General features: G+C 40.7%; 1 protein-coding gene across 1 annotated transcript in view; it reads left to right on the top strand.

The window, feature by feature from the left end:
* The window catches only part of nectin3a (nectin cell adhesion molecule 3a), a 30,045-nt gene extending 10,148 nt beyond the window's left edge, over positions 1-19,897 (top strand). The window contains exons 2-6 of the mRNA XM_014025233.1: positions 4,076-4,423; positions 8,576-8,875; positions 10,131-10,248; positions 12,939-13,090; positions 14,996-19,897. Of these exons, the coding sequence (XP_013880687.1) occupies positions 4,076-4,423; positions 8,576-8,875; positions 10,131-10,248; positions 12,939-13,090; positions 14,996-15,651 (1,574 nt within the window). The 3' untranslated portion in view covers positions 15,652-19,897. The remainder of the gene's footprint in view (positions 1-4,075; positions 4,424-8,575; positions 8,876-10,130; positions 10,249-12,938; positions 13,091-14,995) is intronic.
* The last annotated feature ends 113 nt before the right edge of the window (positions 19,898-20,010 follow it).

Raw genomic sequence — 20,010 nt, 5'->3', positions numbered from 1 at the left:
TATATATATATATATATAAACCATGATTTAATCCAAAAACTGTTTCCACAGAAGGCGGAGACTTTGAGATTTAAAGATTGCCTAAATATCTGGAGAGCAAAGTTCCAAAGGACCATTTAGATTGAAATCAACAACAAGTCTTAAAGACGGGGTCATTGATTGCATATGGTGTGTACCCTCAATCCAGTTGCTACAGTTTTGTGTTCTGTTTCGTTCCTCTTCTTTCCTTTTACTTACATAAAAAGTTTCACTACAGATGCAAGCCACACTAGAGAAAATAACTCTTTCCAGATAAAGTTATTCAAGTCGTCGGACAAAAAGCTCATGTCATTTTATATCCCTCTGTGTTGCAGAAAAACAAAATTGTGATGTCAGTTTTTCCCCTAGCGTTGCATTATTTATATTCAAAATATTTTTCTGAGCTAAACGTATGCAGATATTATTGACCCAACCACTTGCATGCCTCTGTCCCTACACAGTGCTCGTTGTTGCATCAGTTTCTTCTCCCTGTCATCTCATTTCCGCACGTGTTCAATTACTGACCTTTTTTAATGCTTTTGTCCTTATTCATTTTCTATTCCACTCAGTTTCCTTCTGCTTTAGTCCTAAAACCACACTCCCTCTTGCACAGATGTCCTGTCTGCATTCTTCTCCTGTGAGGTCTTTAGATCAGTCCCTCGTGAGTGCTGTTTGACATGATAATCTATGCGATGGAGTTTGTCTACATGAACATGACGTATTGTGTGTTTTGTTAACTGCTTGTAAGTGTCTTTGACCGTGGATGCCCCGTGCCTCTCACGGTCCTGACATGCACTGCAGGCTTCACTGACATCCTCCCAGGCCAAGAGACAGTCTCTCCTGGGGAGGTCAGGGCCGAAGCTGGGTCAGGTCTGGGTAGGTGGAGATTTTGGCTCATCCAGTGGCTGTTGTGGAATGTTTGAGCCAGTTGCCAGGCAAAAAGGAAGGTTTTGATTTACCGTTGCGTCTTTCTAGCATCTTGTCGCAATTAGTGATGTCAGGAGGGAAAGAAACAAATATGAAGCCCTTCTTCAAAGAGAGAGCATTTCCTTCCTATGAGTTCATTCTTTCCTCGGGTTTCTCAACGAAAAGGGGGCAAAAGTACAGTCTCTTTCACATTGGTCAGAAAAAGATTTCAGGTCAGGGATCTTATCTGCAGGCTAATCAGGAAAAAAGTGGCACGATGACCAGAAAATCACATTTTTCATGTCCCCGTTAAGATCTGAACTTTTTCCTCCAATAATAAATATGACGACACCTCTGAGCTGCACCTCCGTTCTGCAGCTGGATGTCAGATCCTCTCATGAAACTCTATGATAGCTTTGTGTAACAGACTGCTTCTTTTTCATTTGCCTGCAGTATTTTAGATAATATGTCACAGTCCTCTAGTTTGTGAGGCCCGACTGTGTTCTTGCAGCAAGCAGTGCCAAGTTTCCCCACTCTCCTCCTGGCTCAAGGTATCCTATGCAGAGGCCATCTGTCTCTCCTAATGGTAAGGGTGGAGTCCCTTTTTTTTTTTCAAACACCTCCCTCCCCTCCTGTTTCCCCAAATGCTTTACTGTAAAACAAACAGAACATAGCACGCATGGAGTCTTGTTTCTTTGTGTGCCTAGACGAACCTTAAAGCTGACCCACGAAGACCGACACACGACAAACGGTAGCAGTTGGAGCTGCGTATCAGGTAGCTGTAGTATGCAGAGCATGCTGAGGAGAAACCTGGTCTGAGACACGTGTCTGCAAGCATCAATACCACGTCACGCATGCCAAGCACGTTGGTTTATTACTTAAACAACCTACGAAAAGGAGCATTTTTATCCATGAGTCGTTTTCATTCTTGGTCCAGTAATAGATGCAAAGTAAATCTTAAAGTTAATGTTCAGTTTTTTGCATTGATCTACAGTTGTCTTATATTTTTCAATTGAGTTGGGCAAATTGCGTGACAACATACAGTTGTCAGTGTCAGTTCAGACAATCACGGAGTGGAGAATACAAGACCCGCACGGCTCTGACCCTGGTTCTCCCCCACACCAGTGCACCCAAAGAACCCAGGGTAACACATGTGCTGCAAAACAGATTACAGCTCTGCCCACCTTTTTTTTTTCCAAGCAGGTCATGAATCAAAGGCTGAAAAAAGATGTAAACGGATGTTTAAATTATTGCGGGGATATAATGATCCAAAGTGACTTTTCCAAATGTCTTTTCAAGTGGATGACAAACAGGCCAGTTTGAGTTTACTGCTTTAAAGGGCAGCATGTTAACAGAACTGCAGAACTGTACTAGATAAGTGCGGCAATTAAAAGACAAACTTAACTTTAAAGAAAAACAATTCTCAATATCATATTTGAGCATGGAACTTCAAAACACATTGCCTACTTATTTAAATTTGAGCAGCTATTCAAACAGAAAGACCATTTTACACACATGGTCACACACTTATTTTTTATTTTGGGAGAGAGAAATTCTGCGTGCATGTGAGTGTAATCACTGAAATTACAGGGGACGTAACGGAGCACGGGGAGCCTCGGCCTCCTTGGTTATATTGCTCTCAAACCATGATAGCATTGCTGTGGTTTACCACTCATATTCGTGCCAAAGACTTGAAATACCAGTCAGTAGACCACTTTTATAAGCTTTACTCCATACACATCCGAGACTACGTACAAAGTGGAAATTTATGACTCCCAAATATAGCTTACTGTGACTGCAGCCGTGTCAAGAAAACTAAGATGTAATGCTTGAATATTTTTGAATGAAATCGCTTGCAGCAGCACTTCATCTCTTTTTCTGAAAATGAAAATATTTATCCGCGACGTTTAAAATGGATCTCCTCTACAATTCAGTCTGGACCAGTGTTATAAATCTTTGTTCAACCTTGAAAAAGTAAGACTATGTGTTTCTATCAATGAGTCATATGATTATTCTCACAAAAAAAACAAGAGGAAAAACAGACGAAGATGGATTCATTCCCAGCAACAGACTTAACCTGTAATTTAGGATTTATTTCAGGTTAGTTTTCCAAGATATGGCACACTCTACCGCCAAGTTGAATGTTTTGTTTTTGTTTAGTTTTTTTTTTCCAGCCACATTGCACGTCTGTCAACAGTGATCTCTCCAACTCTAGAAGAGTTGGGCAATATCATGATATAATTTTGACTGTTGTTGTCAGAATTAGACTCATAAACAATAGTTATACAGTATATTGGCTCCTGCTTCAGTGCATCATATTTAAAGCCACCAGCTCCTTTTGTTTGCCCTCTTAGCTGCAAATGAGACATAACTAAGTGCTAAATGGCCTATTTGAGGGCTGGAAAAATGTTTCTTGCTTTATTTACAATAGTTGTAATCTTTTACTTAGAAATTGTATTAGAAATAAAAAGCATTGAAAAAGGCAGCTAGTATCATTGCTTGAAAATAGATGAGTTTTTAACTTGATACAGTTCTTAAGACATGCCACATAAAACACAACAAAAACCATTTTCATTGTTTATTCTTTTAAAATGTACTTCATTTTTTTTCAGTTACCATTAGTCATTGTTGAACTTTCATTGTCTTTCTGGCTTTTCACATTCAGAGGGTAATTAATGTTCAAAGCCGAGTTTACATTGCTTTAAATCAGACAGCTACAAACCTGTGGTGGGCCTTGAGTCAAATTAGTAGCCTCATAAAAAAACAGAAATTAAAGCCATCAATTACTTTTTTGTTTCATCTCCTTCCAAGAATTTTTACCTGCTAGTTCAGAAGGTGCTCTGGTAATTAACAAGAGGAACAGTCTCAGTGTCCTGTGGTGAAAGTGTGTAGCTAGTTAGGAAACAAAGCGAAACACAAAGTCATGCACAGGAAGTCTGGTCTTTGAGCTTTTGAGGAAAGAAAAAAATGTGAGTTGCTGTGAAGAGAAAATTAGTAATTTTGGTATTTGTTTTCAACACGAGTTAGTTGTCTTTCTTTACAGGTGTAAGTTTTATCTCCTTTGTATAAGTTTTATACATATAGCAATAGCAATAATAAATTCTTGCTATTATTTATACAAATCTCACCTTTTGTTCTCTTTCCTCGGCAGGTGTGATTGGAAACGGCGTTTTTGTTCCTGCGAGAGTGAACGCGGTGCTGGGCAAGAACATCACACTTAGCTGCAGGATAGAGCTAGGATCTAACCTGAGTCTCACACAGATCTCCTGGGAACGCCGTCTTCCTTCAGGCACCATTAACCTGGCAGTGTTCAATCCCAAGTATGGAACCTCATATTCTCCAGATTACGGCAAGCGCATCTCGTTTGTTTCCCCTTCCGTAAGAGATGCCACCGTTACCCTCGAAGGAGTGACTTTTGCCGATGACGGACCCTACATCTGCAAAGTGGTGACCTTTCCTCTGGGCAATACACAAGCAACAGCCGTGGTTAATGTATTAGGTAAAGTATAAATCTACATCTTCAGTCACTACTGACTTGTTTGTTAAATAGTCTACTGTAACCACTTTAGGTTCAAACATTTAAACTATTCACTGTGAACATGGCATGAACACAGCAGCTGTAGAGGAGCCTCTGTTAATTTACCGCCCCCCAGAATTACTTTAAAAGGTACCTAAGTTTTAATTGTGCAAACTTTATTGCTGCTGGTTGGGAAACTTGGTTTAAACATTTCAGCAACTTTCATCTGCTCCTTTTAAACAGAACGAGGGAACGTCAGACCGTCCCAGTTTCTTAGTTACACGCAGCAACAAGTTAATTGCAGGGCGTGATTCGAAGCGAGTCTTGTTATGTTTAGTTGCATATTACCAACTTGTATGGAAATGTTTCACACGTAAGACTAGTCTTAAAACCTCAATCTGTAGCTCTTTTTGCAAGCCAGCGTAGGTTGTTAGTTGTTGGACCCTTTTTTCTACAGCTGTTTGATAGTCATACAATTGTAACTCTGACTTAGTTATTCTTACAAACCCAGCCTGTACAAAAACATTTAGACCACAACACTAGAATAAAAACTAAATAATCACACTTGTCAAGGCTATCTAGCATGGTGGGGGTTTGATTAAATTAAGCATTAATAATTCTTACCACAACACCAACAAGGAGACAGTTGAGTGCTCACTGGAAGCTATTTATTCATGCTAATTTCACTGCTTCAGTCCTCAGACAGCCTCCTGTACATCTGTGTGAAGTCCATCTTTTTGCCTGTGGATGTGTTTTCTGTTGTTTATATTGCTTAATAGTTTCCTGAAATGATTCATTAGATGGGATCATTTCTGTTTGTCCTAAACTAGAGGTGGTGTAGGATACAGGATTGTGGTCAGGGTATGTTTCCAGTTTTAGGTAGGAGACAGCACTGTAGGCAGCATCTTCTTGTCTCCCTTTAGAGACCGAAGGAGACTTTCCTGTCTAATGAGCCACGCGTTAAGTGTTGCTGCAACAGCCAGTGTCTGAGACCTCAAAGAGTTCAATTACACCTCACTGTCTTCTCTGAGCAGCTTTGCAGACATCTTTTCTGTTCATACAAACACACACCTTCTTTACAATTCAGATGTAATTAGAGTGTGATTATGGAGGAAGCATATGTTCTTTGCAATCTGATACACATCATGAGGGAATTAGGTTGTCCTGCATGGTATTTAAAACATAAACCTGCCGACTGAATGCCACTAAGTTTTTTTAATGTTCCCAAGTGGCCTCCTCTTCCTCTGCTGTTTTTTTTTTTTGTTTTGACTTGTGTTTTGAAAAAAAAAATTTTTTTATCGTAATGATGCTCATAATTCCACTTCAACAAGGTGACTGTGACCCAACAAGAAAATCCCAGAGGATCTGTGGATAACTTGTTTGCAGATGAGAAACATCTGATTCCCCTCTTCTGCTTGTGTCTGTCAAACTTTAGTTTTGTGGTTGTAAAATAAGTGACCATACTTTGAAGTGCGTGACATTTTCTTCTTTTTCTTTGTTACTTATCTTCTTGTTGGATACTTGGATTGCTCTTTTGGGCTCAAATAGATACTGCAGTAGAATGAAAACATGTTTTTTTAAATGTCAAACATGCTTCAACAAAGTAAATACCCCAAATAGAGCTATGATTCTATTATCTCAACTATTTAGTATGCAGTCTACAAAATTTGATCTTTTACTCCAAAGTGTATTGCCTTTTTTATTTTTAACGAAGTTCGTTTTTTTTTTTTTTTTCCTTTTTTATCTGAGCTGGAGATTTCTGCTTTGATTCATGTTTATACTTTGAGGATTATGAAAAGCACATGACTGCCTTTCCATTCCTTTTAAACTAAAGCAAAACCATTAAACATGTAAACTCATGAGCAATAGACTAAAGTCACGACACGCACATTGTAATGATTAACAGGTGCAGAGTATACTGCTTCAAATTCAGAAGTCACACTCTATACAAACATCTGCAGCAGAATCATGACAAAAAACATGTTTGCTTTTATTTAAGCTTCCTGGACTAATTTTCATCTTTATCTTCAACAATTCACAGGAAAGTTCAAATGACTTAATGAACACATTAGCTGGCACCATGACCAAAATCCTAACGTGAGAGCAGGAGGAAGGAAGCAGGAAAATATTATCCAGAGTGAATGAATAACAATCCCTTTGTTTTTGACTACTGACAGGTCAATGAACATCTACTGAGCAATTGTTTTTCAAAACAAAACACAAGTAGTTTTACAAATGAGATTTTGCCGATAAACTCGGAGAAATGATTATGACAATGAAACAGTATTCATATCTGTCTCAGAGCCGACTCTTAAGCCTCGTTGTTTAACGAGTCAATAACTGGAGCGTTGAGCGACACAGAGAGGTGGTTTTAAGTTGCTTAAAATCTGATGAGTGTTATGCTTTCCACGCCATAAAGCAATTTCATTTCTGCTTTCAGTCTATTGAAATAAGGCAGGGCTTCTCTATAAGTTCTTTATGAGTCAGAAAGCTATAAATAAATGTTGCTATGGATCAAATATTTTGTTTTGCAAACTGCAAATTTTTATTATTTTTTTTTGCAAAACAAACAAACATTGCAACCAACTTTAACAAGCAACGTTCCTAATGTTTCTTAGTCATTTGGAGCTGAGATGCACAATCTGTTTAGTTTTATTACTTTCAGTTTGTTTCGAAAGCAGTACAGTTGTTGTTTAACTAGCTTTTGAAAAGCTCCCTCTCTTGCTTCTCTTATTAGTTTAAAATGTGCATTATACTCTCAGTAGGCGTGCAGACAAAAACGACTTGCTGAAGGGAAATTGTTGTCGTTTCCCTCTGAACAAGTTTCCATTCACCCAAACGGCTTATTCCTCTTACTAACTGCAGCCCCTAAATTAACACGTCTGTCTGAATCAGTTATTCTGATGTTTCAGCTGGCCACCCTGCCAACATAGAGCAGCTTCTGTTTAAATGTCACGGCCTGCGAGGAGGGGCAGAGTGAAGAATGCGTGGTGGAGTCCTGCAAACGACAACCACGCCCCTGCTAAGGGTACGCGAGACGGCGGGTTATTTTTAGAAAATAAAATAGTGGGGGAGCAGGGCAAGGGTGCTAGCAGTTCCTTGGGTTCGTTGTGGGACCTTGTGCTTGGCTGGTGAGGAGGAAGAGTGCAGATGTCTTAAAGATGTTGGCCATGTTTTGTGGATTACGAGGGCGCATGCCCCCACGCACCGCCTTTAAAGCTGTCACAATTGCAGCATGTGGAAAAACTGCTTGTTGGATCTTTTTTTTTTTCTTTTTTCTTTACGAGGAGTAGGTGGTTTATTGCAACACAAAGTGGAATTAAATCAAACAGAAATGTTAGCGGGTAAAACCCGCACTTCTTGTTTACTTCACTCCCCCTCCAGTGTGTCCTCACCTTCTTCAGCTTAAGTTTTGTTCCTGTTGGCCGAACATTCTCACCTGTCATTGCTATTTGTGATATGCGTGGTCCAGTCCCCCCACCCCTTTACCCCAGAGCAGTGTAAAATAATTAGCTTGTTTCCACAGAAGGTAGAGGGTCACATTGTTCTGCTCACATTCCTTTCACATGGTTCTGTTTTGCTTCACTGTTGAGAAAATCCCTGCAACATCTGAACGTTGAGTCACTCTCTGGGGAACGGGTTGCCTCTGCTCAGGAGCAGTGAGCAGTTTAAGGCGATTCAGATCTTCATCCTCCGGTACAACAAAGGCAAATATAAACACGGGGCAAAGATGGCTGCAGCTTCAGATCCTGAAATAGTGACTGATTTTTCTCAGGATATTCACACCTCACACACTGATGGACTTTACAGGAAACACATCAGAAAAGCAACATGTGTCGACATCACCGTGTCTTGAACTTGCTTTCTCCTTGGCACACAACAATAAAGACATTTCCTCTTAAAACCCCATTTATAACTGGGATAGAGCGGGTCATTCATTTTTAATGTGTTTACAACAGGCGAAATGAAAGAAATCAATTTGTGCTCTTTTGGCAGTTAAGTACACAGAGGCCTCTGGACATTATTTATTCATGCATATACAGAAAAAGATCAATAACATTTGTTTCATTTTTTTCTCTATTTTGTCATTTCTTCCCCAACCACCTTTTTTTAAATTCACGCTTTCACAAACAGTGGCGCCGAAAGTGTACGTGTCGGCGGGCCCAGCGGCCCTGCTGGACGGTGGCGACGAGTCACTGGTGGCTACCTGCATAGCGGAGCGCGGCCGCCCCACCGCCGAGGTCTTCTGGGAGACGGAGCTGTACGGGCGGTCCGAGAGGCAGAACCAGGATGAGGCCAACGGCACCACCACCGTGCAGGTGCGCTACATGTGGCAGCCGCTGAGCTACGCCCAGGGGAAGACGCTCACCTGCGTGGTGCGCCACCCGGCCCTGCAGACAGAGTTCCGCATTCCCTACAAGCTGAACGTTCACTGTAAGTGCCGCCGATCTGTCTTTTATTTGTCAGATTGATGGCAACGACCGACTTGGTTCATTTTAAATGGTAGCAATTATATTGGTGAAACTAGTTTTCTAAATTGTTGCAGCACATGTTAACTGTAGAACTGCTGGACTGTCCCTGCACTAAACTGCCCACTAATTATTCACCCGCTTCAGATGTTATCATCCATTAAATGGACGTTATTAGCCGTTATCAGTCCCATAGAATGGCTTCAGACTGTTAGCTGGTTAGTATCTGGTTAGTATGAGGCATAAAGCCACTACGGTTAATTTTAGAGAAAATGACATTGGCTACGATAAAGTAGACCGAACTCTGGCAGTAGCAGATTGTTGCATTCCAACGTATATGGCACTGGTTACCCACTAAGGGGTACTGTCAGGACAGTCTGAAGCCATTCTATGGGACTGATAACCGCTAATAACGTCCATTTAATGGACTGATAACATCTGAACCGGCTGAATTATTGTTCCTGTGTGCTGTATTTTGTGAGACTGCAGTGATGTTTAATTGAACTTTCCTGAAACGTTTTTGTCTTCTTCACACCCAAATCAGCAATTTAAGAGTCATTTTAATTTGATTTTGTCAAGAATACTGAGGTACTCTGTCAACCAGCAGAACCTTAGTCTATGTTCGGTGTGAGTGCAGGGCTAATGAAGGTAATTTATGAAATATTGATCAGCTCTCAACAGCAACATAAGTAGCGCGAGGCTGCTGGGGGCAGCGAATGGAGACGCACAAAAACCAAGGTTAACACAAGAAGAGAGACGCTCTCTCGTTCAATAAATCATGTCAGATGCAGAGCCAAGGGATTTTAAGTGCAAAAGATGCACAATTCTGATGTTGAGCTGTGTGAAACGGGTTCAGTGAACGCCGTCACATCTTCTCACAGAGTGAATGAGTTCCTTTTATTTCCTCTTGAGAAATCAAAATGGAAAATTAGATATCTTAGTCGGTGTTTGCCGTGTTTTATTGCAGGACCGTGTGCTGGGCTTTGAGTTTATATTGTCTGCAGTTCATCTGCTCTTTTTGAGAGAGTCTTTTTCTAACTTTACACCAACCCAGGATTATTTGTTTACTCTCCTGACTCCCTTTAACCAGGAAGTCTCAAACCCTGTTACCATCCTGCATATCTTTTGTTCGGTCATCACAAAGTACCGCTTTTATAGCAAAACATGTTATCATTGCAAATTCTGCAGCATTTTAAATAAAATTAACTTTTGTTTTTCAGTTGCACCGGTTATTTCAGTACAAGGGATTGAAAAGAACTGGTATGTTGGCCAAGCAAATGTAAAATTCACCTGTGCTGCCAAAGCCAACCCACCTGCTCGTTCCTTTACGTGGATCAGGTCAGTATCCTCCAAACTACTCTGAAGCTTTCACCATCGTTTCTGTCATCTCAGTGAGGACTTTTCTCCACAGCATTTCATAACGCCGCCAAACTTTTTATCCCCAGACACCCATGCTGTGTGTTCATGCTCCATTGTTTCAGAAACCTCTGGATTCAAATAAATAAAGCCAATACAAAAACATCTTAAATGTTTTTCACAATCAAACCTCTGGGATACTTTTAGAATTGTCAAAATTTGACATTTTTTTGGAGATTGTTACCCAGTGTAGTGTTAGCTGGTGACTATTTTGTGTGACTTAAGTTTATCGTTTTAGATAAATTTTATAAAGCCATGTTAGAGTCACACAATCAAAGGTAGCTCTTTGTAAATTTCATTCACAGCCAGAAACATCAATGTTTTTCTGCAAACATCTTGATTCAGATGTTTGGAGTCACTGGAATGTTCCTATAATCAAACAAAGCGGCTCCGTCTCACAGACGGCCCCAAATACTGATTAGAAAACTGTTTGCAGCCCTTCAGAAGAAAAAGAGTGTAATAAAACGCTCCGAAACATACATTCACACAATGCTTTATATTTAGAAGTTCTCTCCTGTTGCGTAACGTGGTCATTAAAAAGCTTTTAGATCCACAGTTGCAACTAAACTCTCACGCTGAAGGATAATAAAGGCTGAATAAACTGCTGATAGTTGAATTTACAGGCCACTACTCCAAGTTATTTGGTCAGAAATATCCATATATATTTCTGTTTTTATTATGAACAAATGAAACTTATTTGAATAGCTTAAATTAGTGAATTTAACACGAACACATCTGCTGTTTGGTGCTGGAGTCACTCAGAACGGGGTTTAATAAATCTAAATGAAGCAGTAAAATTGAGTGGCTCGTGTCTATAAATTACCTCAGTATAACTTTGGAGCTCGGATACTGGAGCTGTCGAATGTTTCTCTGCGCCCTTTGGGGAGACTCCCTGCTATAAATAAAGTTTCCAAACAGTTTGTGCATCAGAGTGACTTGAGCCCATTGGCAACTTTTTGTCATCATCTAGCTTTGAGGATGAGAAATGTGTCATTTTGGCACAAAGTCTGGACTTCTAAGGTTTTCCTATTATCTAAATGTGAACCGTCACATCAAAATGAAGATAAAATCATGAACTTGTATATAGAGATATAGACAGCTATAGTGCATTGGTTCCTGATGAATGTTTTGACGCACTTTTCTCAGCAGTACCAGCAACTAACCACGATTTTGAGAAGAAAAGCCGTACAGTTTTGCTTCTTTTCCTGCTCGCTAGAGAAGCTGTGAAATCTCAATTTTCAAATATTGTTTGAAGTTTCCTCTTTCAAATGACATCAAAAAACCCTGAAATAAAATAAGGAAAAAAAACTGTATTCAGATAGATTTTTCAGGGTTTATCTCAAAGAAAAAGACAAATATATTTCTAGAGCTCCTTTATAAAGGACTGAAACATCAGAAATCTGAAAATGTGCTTAAGTTTAGTTTGACCAAATCTGACTTTAATATTTGGTTAAATGTATTGGGTCACGCATTGAAATCAACATCATTTAAAATGCTTTTCTGCTTGACTAATAAAAGCGCTCAAATGATCAGTCAGAAATAGCCGAGTTAACACCAAATGGCAGTGGTCCCCAAACTACGGCCCGGCCCGCCTCCCCATTTGGTCTGGCCCCAGAACAATACCAGAGAGCATTTAGTTATTTTTTTTTCATATATGTGTATTCATACACTGCTGAAAAAAATAAAGGGAACACTTAAACAACGCACGCTAACTCCCGATCTTAATCAATGAAATATTCTCATTGAGTACTTTGTTCTGTACAGAGTTGAATGTGCTTCACAAAAGTCTGGTTTACTTGGACTTAGCGTGTATTGTTTAAGTGTTCCCTTTATTTTTTGAGCAGTGTATTTGATTATAAAGTTGGACTTTTGCAATAAAATGTTCCTTAGTTATGAACTATTTTCATTATTAACTATTATTAGTTAGTAACTATTTCATACATACACGCACATAACGTGACATTCTGTTTCACCCTTCTGCGGTCTGTGCCCCTATCTGGCAACCCCCAGAAAAAAAATCCTAAACCCGTCCCTCTCAAAGAGAGAACGGAATAATGGTGAAAAGATTAGGTAAGAGAAAAATTGATTCAGAATGCAGGGCATTTAAGCTGCAGTGGACAAACGATTATTTTTTTGTTCATCTGTAAAGAGGTGGTAGCGGTATTCAAAGAATACAATCTGCGGCGACACTATGAATCCTGTCACAAAGACAAGTATGATAGTTTGCAAGGTCAAATGCGAGCAAACAAACTCTCAAAGCTAAACGGTGGACTGTTAGCTCAGCAGAATACATACTGTGAAGAACCCAGAGAGGGTTATTTGATTGTGCTTTCTGGAAAACAATAMATTTTTACATTTAGGCACTCCTGCAATAGTCACACTTTTTCTGTTACAAACTGACTCCGGCCCCTCACCAGAGAAGGGAAAAGTTATGTGGCCCTTACAGGAAAAAGTTTGGGGATCCCTGCCATTTAGCATGAGACTTGTACATTTTTTTTTATTATTATTGCAGATGAAAATGTCATTTTACTATCATAGCTTGTGTGTAAAATAATTGTCTTTTCTCTGTTTCTCATGCTCTGAAAACAAAACGTGTCTGATTCCGTGTTCAGGTTGGATGGGTTGGTTCCTGACGGTGTTGAGATCTCAAACACCAGCCTTACTTTTACCCGCCGGCTGCAGCGCAACGATTCTGCCATCTACCGCTGTGAAGTGACGAACGACGTTGGCCTCCGCAGCCGGGACGTGAATTTCTGGGTTCAAGGTACTTTTGACCCTTTTGCCCCCCACATAGTTTTATTAAGTTTGACTACAGTTTTAGCTATCTGCTAACTTAAGTAACCTTTTAACAATCAGCATCAAAAAGAGCTTGTTTCCTTTTTGCATTCGTAAACTCTCATAGAAGATCAAATCTTCAGGCCACAGATCAAGACTTTTAAAGGAGTTAAGCCTTTATATAAATATAAATATCCCTGTCCAGATCTACTTTCACACATTCCTGGCAACAGAGGAGCACAGAGTTCAGATAAAGAGTATCAGTACCAAACATTTCCACTGGTGTGGCTTTGGCAACATTAGATGTCTCCGATAAGGAAGAAGGTGTTTACTCTTTGCTGATTCAGCAAAGTATGCACCCATGCAGCCTTTTTACTGTGCTTTGTTAAGCTTGGGTTTCACAGCGAAACGTAATGAATTGTGTTCACGGATTTGCAGCACACAGATGTCTGTGTTTATAACCCAGAAAAATGTGTTATTCAGCAGTATGTTGTCTTTAACAGCTGCGCTGCCCACAATTATCAAATCATGTAGCTTAATCCAACACCTTATAGATTAAACTATGAAGTAATCTGAGAGGCAACTTGCTGAGTCATCAAACAGACTTTCCTTGCATTTATGTTTGTTTGTTTTTTATCTTGAAATATAATGAACTCCTCCTGTCTGCTTCCTGTGTCCTTGTTTGGTGAGTCTCCTTCCTCTTTTTTTATGAAGCCAGGGTGTGGATCCTGAGAACTCTGCATCTCTCTTTTTTTATTTCCTTCTCTGCTACTTTCAGTTCTTTCCCAAACAAAGTGAGGGCTTCTTTTGGACACGTTTTCTTTTTTTTTCTTTTTTTACCCTCACAGTGTAGTTCCTCACTGCTGGAGTCTTAAAACAGGCCGTCCAGATCTGTCTGTGTTCAGGAGCTGCTCTTCAAATGAAAGCCCAGCTGACATCTTGTCCAGAGTGGACTTGCACCGAACAATTATCATGTTTCTCTTGTCAAATATTGAGTCCTGGGCATGCATCCTCTTGCCTCTCTTCCCTGTGGAGTTGACCAGGTTGAGCTCAGTAATGCCCCTCCACCCCTCTTGTCTGCTAGCTGTAAGCCGTTTCACATTTCCCGATGTCTCCTCAAGCCTTGTAATTTCTGACTGCTCGTCTTTCTCATGATCGGCTGGGCGGTTGTAGAGTCTCATTCCCGACGTTAGGTTAGAATGTCCCGCTGCAGTGTTAGAACGACTGGGACTAAAACAGAAGCTGGTTATTTTCTCTCACGTCTTTGCTGTTTTTCTGAGTTTTTAGTCTCTCACATGGTAATTCTAGCTGATTTCATTCTTTTTAAATTAGTTCTGGATTAAAGATTTTGAAAGCGATTTTAAAAAAATGTCTCTTGATAAACTGGACAGACATTGTGAGCCGTGTGTAAACTTATTGGATAGCGTTATTAGACTTTCTCTGTCCTGCAGACTGCAGGTCAGCATGGAGGCCAGTGCCTCTCCGGCTCTGGCTGCTGTCAGAGAGCTGGACACCGGAGGGCACGTCAGTTGCAGGAGCCTCCCATCGATCACACGGTGTTTCGTCTTCTCGTGTGTCTTTTCCCCAACGCTGGGTTTAGAATAAAGGGGGCGAGGCTGATCAAACTCCCTCCGATGCTCATGAGTGCACGCCTTCTTATGTCTTCCTGTCATTCTCGCTCACTCACGCTGACATTTAGCACTTCATCTCTTTCCACTCCCTCCGCCCTTTCCCTGCACATCATAGCTTTCAGAAGAGACATATCTGCTCCAACAGAGTTGTTCTGAATTAATTAAAAAAAGAAATGGCTCTGCTTTGCCTGTTAGTTTTTTTTAAGAACTACTCACTCCGTTTGCTGTCTTGCTTAAATCATTTCATCCCCTTTGTTCTGCAGATCCTCCCCCCACCACTGCAGCCCCCAGCACCACCGCTTCCCCTTTCCACGACACCTCCGGAACGAACACAGCTCTGGGCCGGAAGAATGCCCTGTTCACCTCCCCCACCCGGGCCTCCATCCCTGACAGCAGCCTGGGCACCATAGTCGGCGGGGCGGTGGGTGGAGTTCTCTTCCTCATCCTGTTGTTGATCCTGGGCGGAGCCTGTTTCATGCGCCAGCGCCGAACCTTCAGAGGGGACTACTACACCAAACAGTACCTGGGACCCTCCGACATGCAGAAGGAGTCTCAGGTGGACGTGCTGCAGCCGCACGAGCTGCAGGAGGTTTACGGGGACAAAGTGAGCAAGGGCAGCCAGGAGCTGAAGCCCAAACTGGGCGGGGACATTATTTACCCCGACTACACCCCTGAGCGGAAGGACAGGGCCGACTGGGCCGACAGGGGGGACGAACACCGGGGCATCAAGGATGGAAACTACTTCACAGATCACTACAACACCCAGAACATGCACCCCTGTGGGCCTCCTGTACACAGCCCCATTGTGAACAACGGCTCCCCCTACCTCCCGGATGACTGCTATGACAATGGTACGGACAGCGACTACGTGTCCCACATGGACGGATCTGTGATTTCACGCAGGGAGTGGTATGTTTGAGGGAAGATGCAAACAGAACAATGGACATCTGACTGAGAATAGGTCAACAAGTGACAGATAAAAAGGATGTGTTATTTCTGTCAAAGATCAATTTTGAATTTTTTTCAGTTTCACAGTGAGCTCTTTGAGTAATCCAGCTCTGCCTTGATTGTAACCACTTAACCTTAAAGATATTTTTGTGGATTGTAGTACAGTTTTGCAGCGAAGAGCTGCAAATACGCTGGAACGCCTCAGAGATATTAACTGTTTTTGCTTAGGCATACAATGAAGTTTTGACTGATGTGAATGGGGTTTTGTGTTCTGCTTGTTTGTGTTTGCACCTGTCTTTTTTACAGGTCAGAGGTCAGGTGTTCAGACCTTCAATGGTGTAGTATTTATACCCCGGACTGACTGAGCTTTGCTTAAAAAAAACTCAACTTCTGTGGCGTTTAGAAAATGGTCTCTTGACTGCTTTGTGCGTTTTCACACGGATGAAATGTTTAACACGGCCGCAATCAGCATTTAAAGCAAATTTAATCGCATGTTTTTGAAACCCAAAAGTAACATTTAGTAAAAGGGAAAGTCACGTGATTAAAAGGGAGAATTGCACGGGCGTTGTACCGAGGGAAAAGCAGGCATCGATGGGAGTACATTACACTAAACTACATAAAACTTTTTGGTACATTTGTCCTTTTGCAAACTCTCAGAATGTCATGTAAGTCTGTGGAGTGGTTAAAGAGACCACTTCTTCTGAAAAGCACTTTTTCTCCTAAAATTGTTGTCTTAAAATTGCCGTTCATAATGGTTACCATCAGCAATTAAAACTTGAAGTTCAAGTACACAAACTCCACCAACCTGGGCTGCTTCAAAACAAACATTACTGAAACAATCCTTTTACTGCAGTCTGATTGAAATGCACATTACTCAGAAACATTTTCAAACATCTGCAGGATTGTGTAAAAAAAATTGCTTATCCGGACAGTTTTTGTGCAGCTTAATGCTGGCAGCTCTTCACATAAAAGTTCACTGCAGTTTCTTCTTCTTGTCATTTCTCACAAAAGCTAGAGTAGCAAGGTATTAAAAAAAAGGCGCAGGCAGTGAGTTCTGCTTTTGTCGTCAGACAGGATTGTAGGTTTATGCTAATTTTTCAAGTTGCAGCCTGACAGCACTTTTATCATGCTCTGCCATCTGAGAGCAGCACTTTTTCCCCAAAGAAATCAAGATTTGCCAGAATTCAGTGTCTTCTTTCCAACACAGTGGTTTTTATCTGGGGGGGGGGGTTCGAAAAATGAATCCAGTTTATTGATTTCCTCGATTTTTCATTCAGCGTTCATGCCTTAGGAGTGAACTACTCCTTTAAAACGTGGTTCAGTTTCACAGTAGATACAACCCGGAAATCACTGTTTGGTTTTGATTTCTGGTTGTGATCAGTGCTGATCATCTCTGTGGTTTACAGGTAAATACAGGTGAAACTGATGCGGTGTTAAGACTGTAAAGGCCGGTACATGTGAAGGTCAAGTGCAAGGCAGTAAGATCTAGTGTTCAACCGGAGCCTCTCAGTATCATCGTTTTTGATCGTTTCTGCTGGGCCAGACCTAAAAACCGGTTTCGTCTGGTGCAGGAGGCGTCTCATACAGACCATTTTAAAAATATACAGTTAGTTCCACTTTTAGATAAAATTGCTTCAACATAAATATGAAGTGAAATTAGGAAATCCCCTCATAGCTTTTCAGTTTGCTTCTATTTGTTGGTTTAAACTAACAGAATAGTCCGGTAGCACCGGGCAGGAGGTCAGAGCATCACTTTTATCAGTTGGATTAAAAAATACAGCTTAAAGCATGAAGATTTTCAGTTTTGATCTGTAGACTGTTGTTAAAGTGACAGAAATTCAGAATAAACAGCAACGGGTTCAGTCTGGTAAAGAGCTTTAATTTGATGTAATGATGTGGATCTCAGTCTGGAAAACCAACCAGGTTCTTAACCAGAACCAGGTAAGAACCAGCTCTAGTACCAGCCCTGGGACCTCTTCAGTGGAAAAACTAAATCGGGCACAGTAACGGCCTGAAAACCAAACCGCAACCGAGTTACACGCGTGTTCTTTAACTGTTTAAAAAAATGAGTCTGGATTACGGCGTGGACCATCACGGTCACCGTCATTTAAAAAAAAACAACTCAGCTTTAGCACAGCTCTCTTATTACAGTTTTCTGCAAACTTCAAAAACAGAGCAGCCAGGCTTAGGCCTTCTCCACCTAACCCTGATAACAGGCTTCTCCCCTGAAGGGTTCCTGACTCTTCCCTCTGAGATCAACACCAGTCGCTTCATATAGTTCTTATAAACGTAATAAATCTGTTACCAACACCAGATGTGACTCCAGCAGCTGTCATCATCTGACATTATGTGGCTGCGGAGACTACCAGATGCCGCTCGGCGAGCTGGTGTCATGCTTTGAGATGGCAAACACACACACACACACACAAAAAGAAAGAAACGAAGAGGGAGCGACGCATAAGGGATCCTTCTGTTTTAGGACGACTTTTCTTTATTCCAATCGGTTGGAAAGAGTGAGCAGCTGACGTCACTGCTGAACAGGCTGTAATGTTGAGGTTTGGCTCCTTCGAGGGATCCGCAGCGATCATGGAAACGAAACTCAATCCACCAGTCAAAAAAAAAAAAAAAAAAAGCTTCAGAACTGTGTAGGTCACAGCTGAATGTTTAATGCCTCCCCAAGGGTTGGAAACATGCATTTTTCTTTCTTTCATTTTTTTTTTATACAAACAACAAATCCTGTGAAATTAAGTAGAAACAAAAGAGCTGACCTCATCAGTGATCTCATCTCTCCATGCCTGATTTGACCTCACGTTTTTTTCCACTCAGCGCTTTGTTTCGTTTCCTCTGGAATGACACACGAATCAAAGGCGTTTTTGTTTAATCTTCTGTGAAAAGGAAAACCTTTGGAAGCATCCTCTGTTAGTCAGGGTGTTTGTTGCCAGAAAACTGACCATCCATGTGTGTTTAAAGGCAGAGTGTTGGCTATACTTTGAGGTCTTCCTTTTTTTATATATATTAGGGGTTTTTGTACATCTGAGTGCACTTCTCCACCCTGGTTTTCTCGTGCCAGGTCGAAGGTTCAGATGTCTTAGAATAAACCGCTTTAATCTCTTCAGCTCTCGCCCTCGCACACGCAGCGTTTGCCTCACATCTGCCACTGCAGCCCACATTCAAAGCGAGCAGTCCTCACCTCAAACCTTCGGCTTTTTAATCAACTTTTTTTTTATCACACTTGGCAGCAGAAGCGCTCATACCCCCGTGATATACTGCACATTCGTGTCTGCGTGCACTTTTCTTTTTTTTATTTTTTTATGACTGATTCTATGACTGAGCTTCAGTTACTTTTTAGGAAAGCCGCTACACGCAAACCGCCGAGGATCTTTAAATCTTTTATTTTGAAAAGGCTGATGAAAGAAAGCAACTTATGTGATGAATGTTTTTTTTTTTCTAAAAGTTGTTTTGGTTTGTTGCTCACGACTGGTTGCATGTACGGTTATTTGCTGCCAACAACGCTTTATTTTCTGTCATTAATGTTTATATACATGTACATACTTTGGATAGTATTAGAGTGGGATTCATATTTTGTTTCTTTTTTTTTTTACTTTCATGTTCTGTTTGTTCTGGACTTCCCTACTGAATAGCTAGTGCCTTAAATGGGCTGAGCAATGCACAGAAACTTTAAAAGCTGACAGCATTATTGCAAAGATATTAATGATATTAAGAGCGGACATGTTATCATAATGTGTATCCCATCTTCGTATTTAAGTTTTGTTGTTTTCAAAGCATCTGACTAGACTAAAGGTTGATTATCATGCCTTATAGGAGAGGACACGTGTAACAAGTTGGTTACAGAGAAAACTGTAATAAAAGGAAAGTTTCACTGGGAATTTATTCAAGCCAGACTTATAGAAAATATTGTCCTGTAAATATGCTGGCTTTTATATTATTATAAAAAAAATCTTATTTTTTGTATGAGGTCTGTAATTTTCACAGAATATTACTTTGTCCTATGAGCTTCCGCAGGGGCTCCTGTCTCACTAAGAATTAGATGGAGATCCTGTTTCCACTGCATTTTTGTATCTGTTCTCGGGAGTTTGACCAATTATTTTGTATGGTGTTCTTTGGATGATTGACGTCTCACAGGAGTCCGAGACGAACGGGTGGTAGATTACCTTTTTGTTCATTTCTTTGCAATAAAACCACCGTTATTGCACTCACGTGTGTCCTGGAATCATACTTTCTGAAAATGTATTTTAGAGTGAATAAATTTACAGTTAACGTGATTTTTTAAAATTGTACAAAATAAATAAATAAATAAATAAATAAATAA

The sequence above is a fragment of the Austrofundulus limnaeus genome, unplaced genomic scaffold (assembly GCF_001266775.1).
Source record: "Austrofundulus limnaeus strain Quisiro unplaced genomic scaffold, Austrofundulus_limnaeus-1.0 Scaffold462, whole genome shotgun sequence".
Taxonomy (NCBI): domain Eukaryota; kingdom Metazoa; phylum Chordata; class Actinopteri; order Cyprinodontiformes; family Rivulidae; genus Austrofundulus; species Austrofundulus limnaeus.
The sequence above is the reverse complement of the archived record's forward strand: the minus strand, read 5'-3'. Positions and strand labels throughout refer to the sequence as shown.